This window comes from Hyperoodon ampullatus (genome assembly GCF_949752795.1).
Source record: "Hyperoodon ampullatus genome assembly, chromosome: X".
Lineage (NCBI taxonomy): Eukaryota > Metazoa > Chordata > Mammalia > Artiodactyla > Ziphiidae > Hyperoodon > Hyperoodon ampullatus.
Window position 1 is genome coordinate 22,183,347 of NC_136913.1, and position 21,999 is coordinate 22,205,345.

At 45.3% G+C, this 21,999-nt stretch overlaps 1 protein-coding gene across 2 annotated transcripts in view; it reads right to left on the reverse strand.

Moving 5' to 3' along the window:
- Positions 1-21,999, reverse strand: part of PCYT1B (phosphate cytidylyltransferase 1B, choline) — a gene marked incomplete at both ends in the record, with an annotated part of 159,362 nt that overhangs the window by 41,006 nt on the left and 96,357 nt on the right. For both annotated transcript variants that reach the window (XM_079728284.1, XM_079728283.1), the window contains 3 exons: positions 2,638-2,780; positions 15,088-15,166; positions 18,480-18,631. In XM_079728284.1, coding sequence (XP_079584410.1) covers positions 2,638-2,780; positions 15,088-15,166; positions 18,480-18,631 — 374 coding nt within the window. The remainder of the gene's footprint in view (positions 1-2,637; positions 2,781-15,087; positions 15,167-18,479; positions 18,632-21,999) is intronic.

Here is a 21,999-nt window from a genome sequence, read left to right on the forward strand (position 1 = left end):
ATCCAAGAGGGCATGGGAGAGATCAATCATTCACAGAATGGTCATCTTTTATTTCAACTCATGTGTGTTCTTAACCGGAAGAGTCAGGATGCTATTTCCGAATGGGCTGGATGGACAGGAAGGCCCTCTCTTGTAAGAAAAGTCACTCCTCATTAGTCTACTTGAATGTGTACAGTGAAGTACAAGTGGTTTTAATGTTCTCTTTCTTGTAAATATTGGAGTTGAATTCACTTATATAAGAGAAGAACCAAAAGTATACATTTGCTCTTTATTATGGAGAGATACTGGGTAAATACAGCCCCTCAATTCTCCTGAGACTTAGACAAAAATATGTATTATACATAGAATGGCCACTCAGAAGCTACCTGAGCTCCCTATTTTACTGGGACATTGTTAAAACCAATATTGGTTGAAATTTGGCTGGGCCTTAGAACCCATGTGTTATACTAAAATTGTCACTGTCATGATATTTGCCATTAAGCTAATGGAACTGCATCAGTTTCCTTGGTAACGAAGAAAGATTTTGTTCTGATAGCTTCTCTGGACTGGGATTTTGTTCATAATCTTTATGCAGCATTGCTATACCTATGTGCCTGGAAGGCACATATGTTGGGCAAGTCACGTGTCATCTCTAAACCTCAGTTTTCTCATCTGTAAAATAGGGATAATTATCGTCCCTACCCTATAGGGGTGCTGTAACAATTAGATAAGATAATGCACGTAAAGTGCTTGGCACAAAGCCTGGCATTTAGTAGAAGCTTCAGTGTGTGTTGGCTCTTTGATTACTATTATGCCACAGAGGCATTTAATCATGTTACCTGGTGAGAATGGAATTAAAACCATGAAAATAAGACGAAACAAAGGCTCTTTTCCTCCATGCAATCATAATACATTTTCTCCTGGAGAGGTAATAATGTTTATCACTTTTCTTCACTATATGGAACTGAAGTCTATTTCATATTTCAGAATTTTCTGAGCCAGGTACAATATTACAAAACTGGTCAGGATTCCCTGATCTAGACTTTACAAACCTTACTGCAGCCTCAGGTTGGGGTGTGAGCTACCTGTGCTGCCAGCCAGCTATACATAATATGTGGTTACCATCTATATGCAGCTCTCAGGAGCAGCACGGAATACTAGAATGAGCACTGGACCATGAGCCAAAAGACTGGGAGGCCGCTGCTGCCTCCACCTCTGGTTTGCTTGAAGGACTTTAGCCACATCCCTCTCTGAGCTCAGCTTTCCTCACTTCTAAATTCAGGGACTTGGACTGGGCGACGGGATCCTGCCACCTCTGAGGTTCTGTGATTCATCTACATGCCCATCCAACACATTTGATTTTCTCTCTGAGCCGCAGCCAGGTTTGTTGTCACAGAAAAGCAACGGGCTCATCCACACTGACTACACGGTTCCTTGAGCTAAGTGGCTTATCCACAGGCCGTTGAAAGAGCGTGAGCAATAACTTCTGGAAATGGCTCCACATGCTTGGATGGGTTACTGAATTCAATTTAAAAGAACAGACAGTTTAATTTATTGAAATAACCAGGGCTTTATGCTCTATAAGATACCAAATAACCACTTTGACGGAATTCTTTTCAGCCACTTGTTCTGGTGCCACTTGAACCCAACATTTTCCATTTTGTTGCCCAGTTTGTACGAAGCCACAGAGCCTGGACTCCCCCCCAACACTCCCTGCCTCGTGAGGACAACTAATAATCACTGACTTCTGATTCCTGAACCCTTCCTCGTTCAGAGGCACGGATGATCGATTTGTGTAAGCTGCTGGATAACTGTGGCTGCACATACATATAAGCATCTAGTTTTGTAGAAAAATCACTCTTGGACAGTATCTGTTTTGGGGGGGTGGAAAGTCTGTATGTACGGAGAGTTATTTTACTCAACTCCATGAGCGCCTCGGAGTCCAGGCCAATACAGTCATCCAGACTCACGAGCATCACCTCCAGCAACTGGGCTGCCCTCTTTGCTTTTTAACAGCTTGTTTTGCTTGTTTTAAACATTGTTTTAACAGTTGCTCTATTATTAAACTAACAGCAGCTCTGTGGGAACAGTACAGCAGAAATACGAAAGGAAGCCAGAGACTTTGGGCTTTATTTAAGCAGCTGTAATTTCTCTGGACAATAAAAAGAAAAAGCGGCTGTTAAGGTTTCTAATGAGCATCTGTAAGGCCTTAATAAAACGAAAGTTGTAAAATGTTAAAACAAGGAAGCATTTTCTCTGGGTTTAGCTTTTCACTGCCTCTGCCCTCCTTCCTTCCCTTTGAGCAGAAGACAACTCTTGCCTTTTGGGAGGGCAGATCTCCCGGAAATCCTTCACCCAAGTCTGAGAACTCTAAAGGGGGAGGTTGGGGTGAGGAGAGGGAGGCGAGGCAGCTCCTTTAGAAAATGTGAAGCTCACTCACTACCTGTGTGCCTTGGTCAACTTATGTTACCCCTTTGGACACTGGTTTCTCCATCTATAAAACGGGGATAATAATACATCACTGGGCTCTTATATGGATTGGATGAGACAAATGTCGAACATCAAGAATACCACGTGGTGTAGAGTAAGTGATTAATAGACAGTGTTAGCAGTAGTGTGACGTGCTGGTCCTCAGAGGGTACGGGGTGGCACACTTACATTTATAAAGCTGACATTCAGTTCCTTGGCTGTGTACCCTCTCTGGAGATTGCGTCGGGCATAAACATCATAGTCACGGACAATCCTGGTGATGATGTCTGATGTTGAGATGCCTTCTGTTCTCTGCGTTGGAACAAACATTCCTGTTCGAATAGGAAAGACAGAATAAAGAAAAACAACTAAGGTGGCCCCGGGTGACCCCTTTTGTTGAATGGCCCTCCTTTCCAGGACAAAGTGGCAGCTCTTAGGTGTGTCAGTGAGGCTTTCACATCTGGCCCCAGCTGACTCTGCCAGGCTCAGTTCCGGCCACTCCCTCCCTGCCATAAACACTGTGTGTTCTTCATCCTAGACCTATTCCCTGGATGCACCAGGCGCTCACCCGTCTCCTGACATTTGCTCATGCCAAGCCCTTCTTTTCTGCCCCAGATCCCCCTTCCCTGCCCACAGCATCTGCAGAGTTGCTCCTCATCCTACAGGGTCCGGGTTCAAGGCTATGCCTCTGCGAAGTCTTTCCTGACATCACCAGGCAGAAACCACAGCACTTAGAATATAAACTTGATTTCCATTAACAAAAGTATTTTAGATATCCGTCTCCTTGCAGAAACGGAACATTCTGAAAGCACAGGTTGTGCCTTGATCATCTTTGCATTCCCAGCACCCAGCTCAGTGCCCTGGTGTCTAGCACATGGAAAGTGCTCAATAAATGCAAATTAAATGAATAAATGAATGGAGAATAACAACCGAGTCAACGAATTAGATCACAGCAACTCCCCTTCTTCCCCTGGGAGTTCTGCATCACATTACAGTGAAGGATAAGAAAAAGGGTGGACTATTTTCGTTGTTTCTGATTGAAAGACATGCCCTGGGGATGCTAGATGATTTTATCCCTCTAAGAACAATCTACTCTGAATGGTGGTTTCACCACTCAAAGGCCCTTTCATCTAGACTCTGTGGGACTGAGTAAAAACAAACAAGCACAGAGGATGCCAATTTCCATAGAACTTCATTAAAGTCCTCAAATATATATTTGGGTGTACCAATACAGGGCCATAAAGAAGTCACAAATGTTATGAAAGACAAGAATCTGGTGAAATCAAAGATGACACAAATAGGTGCAAAGATACACCATGTTCTTGGTTTGGAAGAATCAAATTGTTAAAATGACTCCACTACCCCAGGCAATCTACAGATTCAATGCAATGCCTATCAAATTACCAATGGCATTTTTCACAGAACTAGAACCAAAAAAAATTTTAATTTCTATGGAGACACAAAAGACCTTGCATAGCCAAAGCAATCTTGAGAAAGAAAAATGGAGCTGCAGGAATCAGGCTCCCTGACTCCAGACTATACTACACAGCTACAGTCATCATAATAGTATGGTATTGGCACAAAAACAGAAACATAGATCAATGGAACAGGATAGAAAGCCCAGAAATAAACCCATGCACCTATGATCAATTAATCTAGGACAAAGGAGGCAAGACTATACAATGGAGGAAAGACAGTCTCTTCAATAAATGGTGCTGAGGAAATTGGACAACTACATGTAGAAAAATGAAATTAGAACATCCTTTAACACCATACACAAAAATAAACTCAAAATGGATTAAAGACCTAAATGTAAGACTGGATACTATAAAACTCTTAGAGGAAAACAGAGGCAGAACACTCTTTGACGTAAATCGCAGCAAGATCTTTTTCAATCTCCTAGAGTAATGGAAATAAAACACAAATAAATGGGACCTAATGAAACTCAAAAGCTTTAGCATAGCAAAGGAAACCATAAACAAAATGAAAAGACAACCCACAGGAGAAGATATTTGCTAATGATGTGACTGACAAGAGATTAGTCTCCAAAATTTACAAACAGCTCATGTGGCTCAATATCAAAAAAACAAACAACTCAGTCAGAAAATGGGCAGAAGACATAAATAGACATCTCTCCAAAGAAGATATACAGATGGCCAAGAGGCAAATGAAAAGCTGCTCAACATCACTAATTATTAGAGAAATGCAAATCAGAACTACAATGAGATATCACGTCACACCAGTCAGAATGGCCATCATCAAAAAGTCTACCAACAGGGAGTTCCCTGGTGGCCAAGTGGTTAGGATTCTGAGCTTTCACTGCCATGGCCCAGGTTTAATCCCTGGTCAGGGAACTGAGTTCCTGCAAGCCGTGCAGTATGGCCAAAAGTAAATAAATAAATAAAACACGCTCCTCTTTAACAACAACAACAACAAAAAGTCTACAAACAGTAAATGCTGGAGAGGGTGTGGAGAAAAGGGAACCTCTACACTGTTGGTGGCAATATAAATTGGTATAGCCACTATACCAATAGTGAACAGTATGGAGGTTCCTTAAAAAACTAAAAATACAGTTCCCATATGATCCAGCAATCCCACTCCTGGGCATATATCTGGAGAAAACCATGGTTCAAAAGGATACATGCACCCCAATGTTCACTGCAGCACTGTTTACAAGAACCAAGACATGGAAGCAACCCAAATGTCCATCAACAGATGAATGGATAAAGGATATGTGGTACATATATACAATGGAATATTACTCAGCCATCAAAAAGAATGAAATAATGCCATTTGCAGCAACATGGATGGACCTGGTGATTATCATACTAAGTGAAGTAAGACAAAGACAAATATATCACTTATATGCGGAATCTAAAAAAATGATACAAATGAACTTATTTACAAAACAGAAATAGACTCACAGACTTAGAGAATGAACTTATGGTTACCAGGGGGAGGGATAGATTGGGAGACTGGGATTGACATATACACACTGCTATATTTAAAATAATCAGCAAGGACCTACTGTACAGCACAGGGAACTCTACTCAATATTCTATAATAACCTAAAAGGGAAACGAACTTGAAAAAGAATGGATACATGTATATGTATAACTGAATCACTCTGCTGTACACCTGAAACTAACAACATTGTTAATCAACTATACTCCAATATAAAATTAAAATTTTGAAAAGAATCTGGTTTATGCTTGCACTTCTGCTGTCAACTGAAATGACATGTTGGCAGTTGAGATCTTTCTATCTAATACGATAATGGTCACTCAGTCAGAGATATCAGGCATGAGACAGCATGATGGACAGAGCCTAGGGACAAGGGTGCTGGGTCCTCCGTTTGTACACTTGGGCAAGTCACTCAAGCCTGAGAAGGCAAGTTACTTAACCTCAGCCTCTGAAGCTGAGAAATGAGGTGGTGGCTGCACAAGATGACCTTGGCCTCATCTGTGCCGCTTCCCTCTCCCTCTCTCCTTACGTCCAATCAATTGCCTTCTACTCACCAATCTACTTCCTAAATGTCTCCCTGGTTCACCCGCTTTTCTCCATCCTCCATCTAAACCAATCTAGCCCCACCTTGTTCAAAGATTACAGCAAGAGCCTCAAAACCAGTCTCCAGGGATGTCGCTTTTCTGTCCCCTCAATCTACTCTCCACGTAGCAAGAGCCGCAGAGCAGTCTTTCAAAATATAAGTCAGATACCTGCTCAACAGCCTTCATTGGCTTTCTACTGTCCTTTGTATTTGGATTCAAATCCTTAACTTGACTCTGAGGCAGTTTGCCTTCTCTCTTCCCTGTGCTTCTCTCCAGTCTCATCTCAGACCCGCGTTCCCCCTTCACTCCCTAAGCCAAGGCCCCTGTGCTACGCAGATGCAGCGGGCGCTCTTCTCATTGTTTTCTGTGGAGCTGAGCAACAGGCTGGCCCTGCCTTGGCCCAGCGGCCCTGGACGTGAGCATCCTCCAAGGGCTCCCCCTCCCCTCACCCTGCCACATACTCTCCACCTGGTTAACTCTCGGCCATCCACGGGGGTTCACCTTTAGCATCACTTCCTCAAGGAAATCTCTCAACCCCCAGACTGGGTTTTCCTGCTTATAATTCTCGCCCATGGTCCACTGCTCTCTTCCTTCAAATATTCCCAGACAACTTGTTCCATAACTGCCTTTCCCACCTGACTATCAGCTGCCTGAGGGAAGGAAGCGCTCCTGCCTTACTCTCGTCTGTATCCTCAGCACTGGGTGACAAGCAGGCACCAGGAATATTCGTTGAATGAGTGGCTAGATGAACACTGATGTCTAAGTGCCTTTCCAAATCCAGTTCTCTCTGATGCTATGGACAGTGGTGAATTTGTCAGCCTTCTAGCCCCAACCAGGGCGTCCCTTTAGAGCTTTCCTTCATTACCATCTGCACATTGACAGTATCAGCAGCACGGTGGCCCTGCTGTCACAGACAAAGCATCCAGTTTCTAATATACTGTGGCTCAGAGGGCAGAGTTGGGGTTGGCCCCGAGGCCAGAAACTACTTTTAGCACCTTCTAAGAAAGCAGACTCGAATAGAAAACTAATTAGAAGGCAGAGGGTGCCGACATATAAAGGCATGGATATAAATAGCACCCAACTGTGCACGGGGCTCTAGTGGGCAAAGATCCCTGAGAGGTCCCAAGCCAGGGGGACTGAGACAGCCTCCTCACCTTGGTGAGGGCACCAGGGAGCTTCCTTTTGAGGAAGGGAGGCGTTTCACTCACAACCACTGCCGGCTGAAATGTTAAGGAGATTCTCTAGCCACTAACTGATTTTAGCAAGTCACTCAGACACCGGTGACATGAGCTCACCGTTTCTTTGAAGCCACAGGGTGATGAAGTGTCTGTGGCTGAGTAACTGAAAGTTGAGGCTGGGGAGAGAGTTGCTTTGGCTGGTTGGGAGGTAGGTCTCTGAAAAAAGCCAAGCCCTCTGCTGACATATTGAGGCACCCAGCTTCCTCCAAATCCTAATGATTACTCTGCTAAAAATATTCAGTAATGAGCATGATCAAAGAACCTTTTTCATCATGCTTTTCAGAACTGCGGCATTTGGTTATGGAACTATTTTAAGAAGCAGCAAAGCACATGTTAATGAAGGAAACTTTCAACAGTAGTAGGCAATATTAGAATGATGATGAGTAATGTAGACCTTACAGTCTACTTCATTTAAGCTCCATCTTTTCATCCATCTTTGCTGGAAAATTTTGACATATAGTTCTGCCAAGCACAGCAGAGGGCTGTAAAGTTTAATTCATGCCCTCAATATCTCTGGCTTCATATAAAGTGATTTGTGACTTTCAGAATGAACCTCGATTAGAGGATAACAGCCAAATGTGGATGCTGACGCCATTTCTAAGCACCTTTCTGCCACGACGAACGCTCTGGCCTTCTCTACCTGGGTCCCAAACAGATTTCTACCGTGGCTCTCCCTTGGTGAGGAATCAGCAGAGTAGATCAATGGACCACAAGAAAGGGTCCTTGTGCATATGAAAAGTCACATGTAAGTCTTATGCCTGTGCTCCCAGAGCAAGTAAAATGCCACCTGCCTATTCAATTTGGAGGTGGGAATTGTGGTGGATTAAAGATGGGCACGATTCCTGTCCCTTGGAATCTGAGCTGGCCTTCGTGACGTGCTTATAACAAATAGAATGTGGCATAAGTGATGCTGGGTGGCTTCCAAGGCTACAACCAGCGTCAACCCCAACGGAGCTCCCTGTCAACAGCCAGCACCCACTGCCAGCCACTTAAGTGCGCCATCAGGGACCTCCAGCCCAATTGGGCCAGTGTCTGACTACAACCGTTTCAGAGACCCTGAGCAAGAACTACCCAGTCAAGCCCTTACTGGAATCCTGTTCCACAAAATCATGAGCAAAATTAAGTGGCTCTCTTTTTTGGCCATGCCGTGCAGCAGGCAGGATCTTAGTTCCCTGACCAGGGATTGAACCCGTGCCCCCTGCATTGGAAGCATGGAGTCTTAACCACTGGACCGCCAGGGAAGTCCCTAAAGTGGCTCTTTTAAGTCACTAACTGCAGCAATAATTTGTTATGCAATAATCGGATGATCAATTGCTTGAATTAGAAAAATATTGGACCTGTTTCTACACCCAACAACTAGAACTTGAGGTTTTCCTGATTCCTAAAATCAGGAAAGTAACTTTCTCTTAGCTCACTAGAGGCTATTCACCCAGAAATAAAACTACCAGTAAATGCTTGTTGCTGCTCTACAAGGCAGTTGAAGAACTGTCACCCCAGGACACACTGACTCAGTTAAACCTGGGGGTAACCCCTGGGGTAATTCTGGGTGAACCAGAATCCCTGGTCTGGATTCATGCTACTCTAAGTGATCTTTATGAGCCTGCAGTAGCTAACAACCTGGGAGCTCATTAGAAATGGGGATCTTAGGTCCCACCAGATCTACTGAACCCAAATCTGCATCTGAACAAGATCCTGCAGGGATCTGTAGGCACACTGACACTTGACAAACACTTGTGTATACCAGGCCCTTCATGACAACTTTAGGAAATGAGCAGCTTGCTCACAGCTCAGATCTTACAAAGACTTAAAAAGGTGGGGGCTTCCCTGGTGGCGCAGTGGTTGAGGGTCTGCCTGCTGATGCAGGGGACACGGGTTCGTGCCCCGGTCCAGGAAGATCCCACGTGCTGCTCAGGCTAAGCCTGCGCGTCCGGAGCCTGTGCTCCGCAACGGGAGAGGCCACAACAGTAAGAGGACCGCGTACCACAAAAAAAAATTAAAAAAAAGGTAATACTCGCCCCATGCCATAACCCATCACTGTGTTACTGACACATCAGGCAGTTTCTCCCCCTCCTCCCTCCTCTCCAACCCACCAAACCCCACCTCGCCATGTTGCCTAGCAGCCTTCCAAGTCTAAAGTGTATGGGGTTTCCTTTCTTGGAACTCTTTACAAACAAGACTGGTATCTGAGAATGTCAGGCCTCCCGTTCTTACCCAATGTTCCTGACCACCAAGGGAGCCCTTTCTAAGAGAACAGTACAGACCTGACCAGCTCAGAGTAGCATGGAGTTCCCGCCGCTGGCCCCAAAAGGATGTGAACCAACAAAAAACTCCATTAAGGAGACTGAGTACATTCTACATAGCAGAATACATTTCTGATATATTATCCAATGTCATTTTCATTTCTGGGGATGATGTGTGTCCTGAAGCCCTCTTCCCACTGATGCTGAGACCTCCACCACCTCAGGGGAAAGCAGATGTAGCTGAGAATACAGGAGACCGTGTTCAGCTTTTGACTTCTCAAACAAGCTCTTCTGAAGGCTCATTTCCAAAAGAATAGTTATGAAAGGTAAGGCTTTCCCTTGAAAGAGCCAGGCTTTGAGGACTGCAGAAAGGGTTTTCTAAGTCCCAGGAGTGTCCCTTTGATGATCAAGAACCAGAGGCTGAGTGGACTCAGGGTATTGAATGTTGAACTGTAAGCCCTGGAGTGGGGAAAGATGTGAAATTAACACAGGGGCAGTTTCCTGCCCTCTGGGAAGAAGAAAGCGCCTCCTGAGGTTGAGGGAAAAGCCCAGAGAGGGATCAGAAGCAAGAGAATATAAGCAGGTCCTCTGTGTTGCCCCGACTCAGGTTCAACCCCCAGGGGGCAGAGGCAAGTAAGAAACCCCCTTAGAAAGCCCAGAGCAGAGGCGCCGGCACCCTGTTTACCTCGAGGAACTTTGGGAGGAAATGGTCCCACAGAGGCCCCGTGCCAACATGGGGAGGCCTCGGTGGAGCATTCCTCAAGGTGAGCGGGTCAGACAGGGCCTAATGTGGCTCCCTCCCACCACTCTCCAGTAATTGTGGGGGACGTATCTGACGTTCCTGGGGACCCTCTCAAGGAACACTGACGGTAGCTGGGACTTGAGATCAGCACGACTGCTTGGTGGCACACCTGCGACGTGGGGAGGGGGCTAGTGAGGCAGAAGCTGTGGCAGAGACAGGCCAGAGAGGGACGTGGCTGGGGAACAGATGCACGCGGCGGCCATGGGGATCTGGTAGCCAGGGATGACGGCTGGGCAGGTCTTGACACCCCACAACAACAGGTCAGCAGAGCCAGATCCGTACCCCATCCAAGCCAGTACTCAGATCATGCCAGGAGAAAAAGGCCACAAGTTGAGTCCACATGGTCTAAGTGCAAACCTTCAAGAGTCTGGATTACTTCAAGCATCAAGAATGGGTTTTTTTTTTTTTTTTCTGTCACCTGTGGAAATGGGAGCTCCTAAGTTTGGTTACAGAAATTCCTCTTGCCCCCTACCCAGTAGTCCTTCCCCCGCAAGGGAGCTCTTCCTGGCACTCCCCCGCCTCCGAGTGGCATCTGGCTCCCTGTAACGCACAGAATGAAGCCTAAACCACTCGTCCTGCCAGTTTTTCTCTCTGCTGCCACCTCCACGCCCCCTTTACCACATGAACATTGTTGATTTTCTCGAAACACGCTGCACTTCCTCATATACTCCCACCTTTGGACACACCTCCCCTGCCTGCTATATATAGCAGGCTTCTAAGATTTTGGTGTAATGATTTATATCTGGCTCTGCTCTCTGTCAAGGGTGAGGGCTGTCTTATTCATCTTCGTATCCCATTTTCCCACCAACAATTTCAGGCTTGTGGATGCACTCAGCGGTTCGTGTGTTAACCAACGAGAGTCAAAACCATCTGAAGGAGCTTCCCTGGTGGCGCAGTGGTTGAGAGTCCGCCTGCCGATGCAGGGGACACGGGTTCGTGCCCCGGTCCAGGAAGATCCCACATGCCGTGGAGCGGCTAGGCCCGTGAGCCATGGCCACTGAGCCTGCGCATCCGGAGCCTGTGCTCCGCAACGGGAGAGGCCACAACGGTGAGAGGCCCACGTACCGCAAAAAACAAACAAACAAACAAACAAACAAAAAAAACCATCCGAAGATGGAATGGGCTGCCTTGGGAGAGAGGAAGCTCCCCCCCCATGGGAGCCTTGAAAGCATCAGGTCTACCTGGATCTGGCAGTGATGCCAAAGAGGCGGTAGAAGACTGGGTGAGTGACCCTTAGGAGCCCGTTCTACCTTCAGAGTCTGAAGGTCCCTGAATACCAGGAAAAGGCTGTAGCGGCAGCAGGCTGAGGGTGAAGGATGGTGGGACCAACATGGGTGGAGTTCCAGTGGCCTCCAGGAAGAGGAAAGATGGCTCTGACGCAAGTGCCAGCAGTGGGGGCAGCTCAAATATAAAGTGGCGTGTATTCGACTTCTTGAAATCCCTAAGTAAAGCATATGGTAACTCACTAAACTACAGTATCTGTACCATGCCAGATAATGGCTTTACGTATGTAGGAAAGTATGCATGGATGCACCTACAGTACCTATAGATGAGATGTATGGTAGAAAATAAAATAGCAGAAAATAAATTAAGCCATTAAAAATCTACTTCTGCACCTACCTTTAGCTAAAATACCAATTCCAGCCCATCCCTTCCTCAAACTCTTCCTCGCTCCAAGATTCTCAGGCAGCAACAGGCTTATGGGAAGTTTATGGAAGGTGGTCTGATGAAGGAAGATGGATGGAGAAGCTAAGGAATTCAGGTTACCATACTGCCTCCTCAACCTTGGACAGCTCCACTTACAGAGTTAGAAAAACCATATCTGATCCTGTAAGAGGGTAGAAGTTATTACCTTTGCCCCAGCTGTCTTTTTAACTAATCCAAATGGATATAATCTGGGGAGGCTGGGTACTTTAAAATCCCAGCAATGACTATTTTGATTCCTGGTGATTATTTGAAACCCTGTGACATTGACGGAAAACCTCAGCTCAGGAAAATGATGAGTATTGGGTATAGCCGAGACTATTTTTCCATTATACATTTGCCCCAAAGAGCACCTATAATGTGTGAGTTTTTGCCTGTTATAAAGTAGAGCAAGAAAGATGCAAATTCATAGATATAATTTCTAAGATCTTTCAGATCACAGTCATTTTTGAAATAAGTCACAGAGTGAGCCCTTCCATCTTTCACTGAGATTTTGTTGGACTGTGAGGCTAAGATGGTTTGGAGTAATTCGGCACTTGTCATTAGCATCTCCTTCAATAAAGAGGTGTGTGAGGAACTCAGAGGCCAAGATACCAGCGAAAAGCCAACAAATTGGATGAAAGGTCCATATCATTCAGGCCAAAATATCACCCTTACATCTAAATAATATGAACCATTCCACAAGACAGAAGTGTGTGCCCGAATTATCTGGGTAAATGGCTCCATTCCCCGTGTGTTGGGAAGAGCCCCTGCACACAAAATGCTTCCATCTTAAGCTGCCTCCCCATCATACTCAATAAAAGCACTCGCTTGTTCAGCCAGCACTTAAGGAGCACCACAAATGTACCAGGGACTGTGCTGGGGATGCAAAGATGGATGAGTTATGGCCGTGGCCTCTGGCACTTCACTCTAGCTAGGGACACACACCCACACCCACCCACACACACAATCAGGAGAAGGGAGCTGAAAAGGAGGTCCATGTGCAAAGAGTGTCTGCCTCTGAAGAGGGCGGGGGGTGTGCTGAATCATGCCCCAGGGAGAGGGTGCATGTCCGGGTTCGCTCCTCAGCTGGGCCCTGACCAAGATGCTCAGAGGAAGGGCATTCCAAGCCCAGAGAAAGAGAACAGCTGGAGCAAAGGTATAAAGCGGGGGTGCGTCTGGAAACCAGGACAGATTCCATGTACCTGGAGTGTAGAGCGTGTGGAAGGCAGAGCACAGAGCTGAGGCTGGTGAGACAGGGAGAGAAACCCAGTAACAAAACCCAGGAGTGGTTAACCCAGTGGTTAAGACTCTGCACTGCCAATGCAGTGGGCACGGGTTCGATCCCTGGTTGGGGAAATAAGATCTCACATGCCCCATGGTGTGGCCAAAAGATATTAAGAAAAAAAAAACACAAAAACCCCCACAAAACCCCAGGAGTGGTCAGAGAGACCAATGGGAAATTAGTAGAAGTCCCAGAAGTGTCCCAGAAATGGAAGCAAAGACAAGAGCGTCTAAGCAAAGAACACGGTCAGCAGTGTCGTTATGCCCAGAGTAGGGACTGAGCTAAGGCCGCTGGATTGGGTGGTCCAAAGGGCATCTGAGAACTGAGCAAAGATGGGACAGAAGTCAGAGTACAGGTGACTGAGGAATGACAGGTGCCACTAAGAGGAGGACCAAGCAAAGATGTCAGTGAAGGTAGAGGCAGGAGGCAGGGCAGAAGGAAAGATGTGGGCTTATTTGTTTTTGCAAACTTCCACATAAGCTGATAAGAAACTACTGGAGAGTGAGAACCTTGGATCACAATGGGAGGAAGAATAAAAGAAAACATGCTCCAGGGAAGGGAGAAGGTAAGTTCAGATAAGAGGTTAGCCTGGGACAGAAAACATACCCCTCTTCCTCTGGATGCAGTAGAGGAAGCAAGGATGCAAGGGCTCAAGGAGTTATGGGTAAATCAGGGCAGGCAGGGGAAAAAGAGGAGGTACATGTTACCAAGGAGCACCAAGCATCCCGCTGAGGCTAGAAACCACAGATCTTCTATGATGCCCCAGTAGCGATTTCCCTGCAGCCAGAGCAGCGTAGGAGTACGAAGAGTACTTGATGAAGGAATTGATTCCGGGGAGCCCGCAATGGAAGGAAACCTCCCTCTTTCCGGTCCCCCAGTAAGTCCCTGGGGCCAATCAGACTCTCTGACCTGAACAGAAATGCCTGGTGACAAATGGGACAACTTCCAAAGCTCAGGCACCATGGCTGCCTTCCATGACATCAGTTAACTGTTTCAGGAGGAAACAGGTGGCCAAGGAATGACAGTTACCACTAATTTTTACTTGACTACCACAAATATTTATCCATTCTTTCTTTTTTTTTTGGCCTCTGCATGTGGAACCTGAGGATATTATTTTCATGTGACAGGATGACATATGGCAGGACTGGACTTGGGAGACAAGGAGTCCAGATCATTAATTATAGCCAGTTATCTGTGTTCTTCTGGAAGGAACTTTCTTGGGAACATAAAGTAATTTCATTGTTAATGAGGAAAATGATTGCCCTTTAAACAACAGGGTCCAGGGAGGGGGATAAACTAGGAGTTTGGGATTAGCAGATACACACTACTATATATAAAATAGATAAACAACAAGGTCCTACTGTATAGCACAGGGAACAATATTCAATATCTTGTAATAATCTATAATGGAAAAGAATATTAAAAGGAATATATATATGTGTGTATATGTGTGTGTGTGTGTGTGTGTGTATATATATATATATATAAAACTGAATCACTTTGCTGTACACCAGAAACTAACACAACACTGTAAATCAATTATACTCCAATAAAAAAAATAAACAGGGTCCTGTGATTTTAGGTCCTGTGATGAACTCTAAAATCAAGCCTTAAACCGGAAGTCGAGTACTTTGGTGCTCAGGTTAATTTCTATATAAATACCTAACTGGTGTCTGTGTCACAGCTGAGCCTTAGCACATGTCAACAGAGGCTTGCAGAGGCTACTTGGGAGACATGAAACTCCAGTGCCTTGTACGTGTATGCTGCAGGCCCAGGACAGACGTCTCTTATTAACCCTGATTACTATGCCGCAGGGGACAGGTGAACACAGGACGACCCTCACCTGCTTCCTTTATATGCTTGTAAACATCATCAGAGCCAGCAGAGGAGTACGGAATGTCATCGTGGGCCACAAAGTCAATCTGTTGGAGAGAGAGGAGAGTGACATCACCACTGGGATGGGGCTGCATGTCTGCAATTTGAAAGTACATATTTTTTTAGAACAAGGCAGTTGTAATTAAGCAGTTTATAAGGTAGACTTGAATCCTTGACTGAAAGGTATTTCCAGCTGTCTCTGTTTCCACGAGGTGATGGGAACTAGATTGGTTTCTCCCTTTTTCTGGTCCCTCTTTCTTCTCTTACCTCTGACAGTAGGTGTTTTTGGCCTTCTGTTCTTCTGCCTCTAAAATCTCTCCTTCAGACAATTCACTCGTTCTTCAGATTTTAATCACCTCTGCTATGAGGAGCCCAAATCCTCATTTCCTGTCCCACTGACGGCAATAGGCCCATCCTCACATTTAAGTCATCTTTTATTTTATTTATTTTTTTGTCCGTGCCACACGGCATGCAGGATCCTAGTTCCCCAACCAGGGATCGAACCCGTGCCCCCTGCAGTGCAAGCACAGAGTCCTAACCACTGGACCACCAGGGAATTCCCCCACTTAAGTCATATTTTATATTGTAGAAATGAATTCACGTCTCTCTTCGCATTTGATTCATACAACCACCTTGTGAGGCAGGTAGGGCAAGTATTACTATTTCAGTTGGGTCATACGGCTGCTGAAATGATAAAACTTGTCAAATTTGCCCAAAGTCACCCTTTTCTCTTTTGCCACCCTTGCTGTCACTTTAAAAACCTGTCTGGAATTTTAATTCATCCTGAAAACTGGTGCCCCTTCCAAGGGCACCTCCATTTTTTAAGTTTACTTAGGCTCCAGACACCTTGGAATCAGCCTTTTTTTCCTACTTCCTTCACTCTCCATAGCACATAGGTCACAAGTTCCAGAGTGTGTGTGTGTGTGTGTGTGTGTGTGTGTGTGTGTGTGTGTGTGTGTGTGTGTGTGTGTGTGTGTGTGTGTGTGTGTGTGTGTGTGTGTGTGTGTGTGTGTGTGTAGGTACGTGTGTACGTACATGAGTGCATACACCCATCACTTCCTCTCCATTGCTTATGCCAAATCCAGGGCCCCATCACCTGGATTATTAATACCAACTTGTACCTGACCTTCCTCACTGCAGGCTCTTTCCTCTCCAAGCCATCCCTCTGTCACATGGTGGGGGGACCTCCTTAAACAGAATTTTCTTCTTGTCATCCTTGGGCCTGCTGATCTTCACTGGTTCCTTGTTTCCTCCTCCATCAAGTAAAAACTTCTTGCTTAACTTTCAAAGCCCTTTAACAAGGCTTCGCTCCACCTTGAGAGGTAGAGTAGCACTTTAACTTTGCTGGGTGGAGATCCCTGCCCCACCACTTACTAGCTATATAACTCATAACTTAGTGGTAAGGATTAAATCAGGATTTCTCAACCTTGGTACTAGTGACATTTTGAACTAGATAATTCTTTGTTGGAGGGACCTCCCTGGTGGTGCAGTGATTAAGAATCCACCTGCCGGAGCTTCCCTGGTGGCGCAGTGGTTGAGAGTCCGCCTGCTGATGCAGGGGACACGGGTTCGTGCCCCGGTCTGGGAAGATCCCACATGCCGCGGAGCGGCTGGGCCAGTGAGCCATGGCCGCTGAGCCTGCGCGTCCAGAGCCTGTGCTCCGCAACGGGAGAGGCCACAACAGTGAGAGGCCCGCGTACCACAAAAAAAAAAAAAAAAAAAAAAAAAGAATCCACCTGCCAATGCAGGGGACAAGGGTTCGAGCCCTGGTCCAGGAAGATCCCACATGCCACGGAGCAACTAAGCCCGTGTGCCACAACTACTGAGCCTGTGCTCTAGAGCCCGAGAGCCACAACTACTGAGCTTGCACGCCACAACTACTGAAGCCCACACGCCTAGAGCCCATGCTCCGCAACGAGAAGCCACTGCAATGAGAAGCCCGCGCGCCGCAACAAAGAGTAGCCCCCATCACTGCAACTAGAGAAAGCCCACGCACAGCAACGAAGGCCCAACGCAGCCAATAAATAAATAAGTACATAAATTTATATATAAAAAAATTCTTTGTTGGAGGGGGAGAGTCTGTCCTATGCATTGTAGGATGCTTAGTAGCACCCCTGTCCTTTACCCACTAGATGCCAGTAGCACCCCTTTAGTTATGATGGCCAAAAATGTTTCCAGGCCCTGTTAAATGTCCCTTGGGGGCAAACTTGCCCCCACTTGAGAATCACTGGATTAAATAATATAATTATGTAAAAGTGCTAAAAATAATAACTGGTACACAGCAAGTACTCAATAAATGTTATTATCATCAATTCTATTCTTTGTACTCAAACTTAGTTGTTCCTCGTCTCCAGTGTATGACAACAACAACGTCTCAGGGTAGCCATGAGATTGAATGTGATTCATGTAAGAGCAAAGCACTTAGCACAGGGCTGGGTACATGGAAAGTACTCGATAAATGGCAGCCATCATCAGCATCCCCATAATGCTGCACACAAGTTGAAGATACAATAGATGCTTAGTAAAAATGTGTTAGTGATTGCTGGAAGTAAATCATATTGTAGTTTTTCCTTTTTCTTTTTATTCTTGCTGGGAAATTGTCTCCTCTGCTATTACCCATGCACATTTATCAGTGTTCTCTATTCTCTCCTGCATCGTGAATTTAAAAATAGAAAACTCTTAGAACAGCTTAATCTTATTTTTTTGTACTGCTTATAAAAGGAAAGAAGAGCTCCTAATGTGGGGCTGGTCGGGAGATACAAAGCACATAATTTGATGCAGATCAAAAGGATTTCTCATGTTTTCAACTAATAAAAATCTTCTATCAGTAGGAGTCTCAGGGTCACAAAATCAGAGATATACAGTTCTTTCCTTAAAGCCTGACCCCTGTCCCTCTGGATAAGACATGTGGTCATTTGTTCCATGAAAAATGATGCCTGTGGAACTATAAGCATCAATAATAATGATGGTGAGAATGATGATGACATTTTTGGAGCTCTTGCTTTGAGCCAGCCAGTGTTTCAAGGGTTTTACTAGATGATCTCATCATATCCTCAAAACAGCACCCATTTTCTGGTTTAGGTAAGTGAGTGCAATATCTTGCTCAAGGTCCCACAGTTAAGAAGTTAAGCCACACATGGATCTGAGTGGTCTAGCTCCAGAGACCACACTGAGGAAGTGGGATGCTGTTGGTCCCCAGGCGTGGGCACAGGACAGGTGCTGCATCAAGTGACATCACATGACAGGGCCTGAAGTTACCTCTTTCCAAAATTAGAAGAGTCTTTGGACTTTCTGGGTATAAGCTGTAGAAACAGATGACTCCCTAATTCTGCTACTTAGAGAACGTGGAAGAATAAGTACCTTGTGTTTTTCCAGAAACTCTGGCGTGAGTGTCCACGGAGCATCTCTGATGACTTCATCCACATAGCGACAGTGTCTCAGAGCTTCGTATCTCTCCGCTTCGTTCATAACGGTGAAACCTTTGAATTTGTGGGTGAGGTCATCACTGCAAACTGAAACAGACAAATGCATTAAATGCTGTTAGCTGGCCCAGGCCCTGCTCACAGCCATCCCAATACAGACATGGCTCCTTCAGCAAGACAAAGAACTCAGCCTTGCTAGGTGCGTGACATAATCAAACTCAGGTTTGTTTTTTTTTTTTAATGGGAACGAAGGATCAGGAAAGTGAAGCAAGCTGAAATCTACCGGCAATTGAGAATTTCATTTTAGTGTTAATTACAACTGCATTCTCCACTGTGGCTTTTATTAAAATTATTCTCCACGCTACCTAATGTGACTTTCACATCTTTTTATTTCCCTGTCCCACCCTTCAGTGAACATTACTATCCAGAAATAAAATGACCAAATGAACAGACAGAGAAGGCAGAGCAAGGAGAAGGACCAAGAGGCCTGAGTTATCGAACGTTTGAACAATCAGTTCCAATTCCTTTAACACATCATTGTACTTAGTAACCCAAGTGTGATTCACGTGCATGCACAGGCACACGTGTGCACACACACACACACGCACTTCTGTTCCCTGGATTGAGGTCCAGTCACTACACATTGGGCCACAAGATCAAGAGGAGAAGTTCACGAAATAAAGATCTGATCTAGCAGAGTTCATCCTTCCCACATGCCATCTTTTCTAGGTCTCGAGTTCTGAATCCTCAAATGGAGATGGAACTATCCTCCACTATCAGCCTTAGAAAGGATTTTTTGAGGATTTATATAGAAGTGCTTTGAAATAAAGTGATCAATAAATATTATTCATTATCATATCCAGAATATATTTTTGTTAGCAAAAGCAGCTTTTCTACATGTCAGGAAGAGATGTCATCGTGGCTACAGTCCCTGTTTACCAATATCCCCGTCAGGGTCTTACTGCAGTCAGTCAGACTACCCTGACCACTCCTGAAGATGAGGGTTTTTTTCCTTTAAGGTATTATGTACATACAATAACCTTACAAATGTTAAGTGTACAAGATATGTTTTAAAAACAAAAATACAGGGCTTCCCTGGTGGCACAGTGGTTAAGAATCTGCCTGCCAATGCAGGGGACACAGGTTTGAGCCCTGGTCCGGGAAGATCCCACATGCCACAGAGCAACTAAGCCCGTGTGCCACGACTACTGAGCCTACACTCTAGAGCCCGCGAGCCACAACTACTGAGCCCACGTGCTGCATCTACTGAAGCCCACGCACCTAGAGCCCATGCTCCACAAGAGAAGCCACCTCAACGAGAAGCCCGTGCACCACAATGAAGAGTAGCCCCCACTCGCCACAACTAGAGAAAGCCTGCACACAGCAACAAAGACCCAACACAGCCAAAAATAATAAATAAAATAAATTTATAAAAAAATAAAAACAAAAACACAGTCATTTTGATGGAACCAAATCATGACCCACATCCAGAAACAAACCTGGCCACAGAGTAAGTACAACCAACGGTTACACCCAGCAGCCTCGGAAACCCTCCAACTGCAGCCCTCGCACCCTCTGCATCCAAACCATCAGCAAAACTGCTGGCTCCTTCACAGCACACTGGAAGCCACGTTCTTCTCACCACCTTCACTGCTCCCTTCCCAGCCCATTCACCATCTCTACCCTGGATTACTACAGTGGCCCCCTAACTGGTCACTGGATTCCAGCCTCCCCCCAACCCCCAGCAGCCTGTTCTCATTGGCCAGAATGATCCCATTAAAACCTGTCAGATTACATCATCCCCAGGATCCGAACCCTTCCCATCTCCCTCAGAGTAAAAGCCGAACTCCTCCAGAAGCCTACAGGCCCCTACAAGATCCACATCTCCCTCAGCCCATTCCTTGCCTCTCTGACTGCATCTCCTATTGTGTCCCAGCCCCTGGCCTCCTTGCTGTTTCCTGAAACCACCAGGAATACTCCTACTGAGGTCAGGGCTTTGCACTTCCTGTTCCACAAACCTGGACCAGTTGTGCTCCAAATATCCATAGCACTCACCCCCTTTCCTCCCTCAAGGTTTCCCCAACCACCTTATTCTAAATTGGGATCCGCCCCCACCACTGGCAGGCCCCATCCCTCCTAACTTCTTGCTATGGCACTCATCATCATATAATTGTCTTATTTGTTTATTGTTGGTGTTTCTCTATTAAAATATAGCTCCCTGAGGACAGGGACTTTTGTCTGTTTTATTTTCTGATGGCCCATAATAGGCTCTTAACAACTACTTGTTGAATGAATTAACAATGCTTGATACACACAGATGCTCAATAAAGGTTTACTAGGATTTAAGATAATAGGTATATATTTACCTGCAGGTACATTTCAACATACATGCAAATGACTATTGTGTCTCTTGATACACGTGTATGTCTATATATCTCCTATACATACTTCCTGTAATGATATATAGACATATGTAGAATACAATACAACACAGAAAACATTGTAGTGTCTTACATTACCAAAACACCATCAACCACATGGCAGGCTCAAAAACCTTGGTAAGTATTAGAATCACCTAAGGAGCTTGTTAAAGATGCCTAGGCTCCACTCAAGGTTTTGATTCAGTGAGTGCTACGGTCTAAATGTGTCCCCCCAAAATTCATATGTTGAAATCTTAACTCCCAAAGATGATGATATTAGGAGGTGGGCCTTTGGGAGATACTTAGGTCATAAGGGTGGAACCCTCATAAATGGGACTAGTGCCTTATAAAGCAGGCCCCAGAGAGCTCCCTAGCCCCTCTCACCATGTAAGAAAACAGTGAAAAGGTGCCAGCTATGAATCAGTAAGCTAGCCCTCACCAGAAGACCATGTTAGCACTTTGATCTTAGACTTCTCAGCCTCCAAAATGATGAGAAACAGACTTCTGTTGCTTTGAGCTACCCAGTCTGTGGTATCTTGTTCTAGCAGCCCAAACGGACTAAGACAGTAGGTCTGGAGTGGGGTCCAGGCAGCTCTATTTTTGACAAGCTTCAGGGATGATTCTGAGGCATACAACATGTGAAAGCCCCTAAAGCGTATTATGAACATCTTGAGTAAAGAGCCCAGCCTGTGTTTGAATCACCCATCACGCCCAGCTTGGTGGGTGGGTGGTGGTGAGTAGGGCCATAATGACTATGTTATGTATTGATTCACTGAATGCATTGGTTTTAGCTCCATAAGTAAGAATTATTTATGGGCCAACCTATACAATTTAAAAACTGATCTATGGCTTTTGAAGTGTTCTTAAAAGACTTTACATTTTTAAAAGACTAAAGGATTTTATTAAAATAGTACCTCAAGAATTGTATTAAGCAAAAATGGATTTCAGATCCATCAATTTTCTATTTTAAACAACAGAAAACTAGGCCGAACCATATCCTCCCCCCTCCTTTTGAACCTGCACCTGAGCAATCTGGTG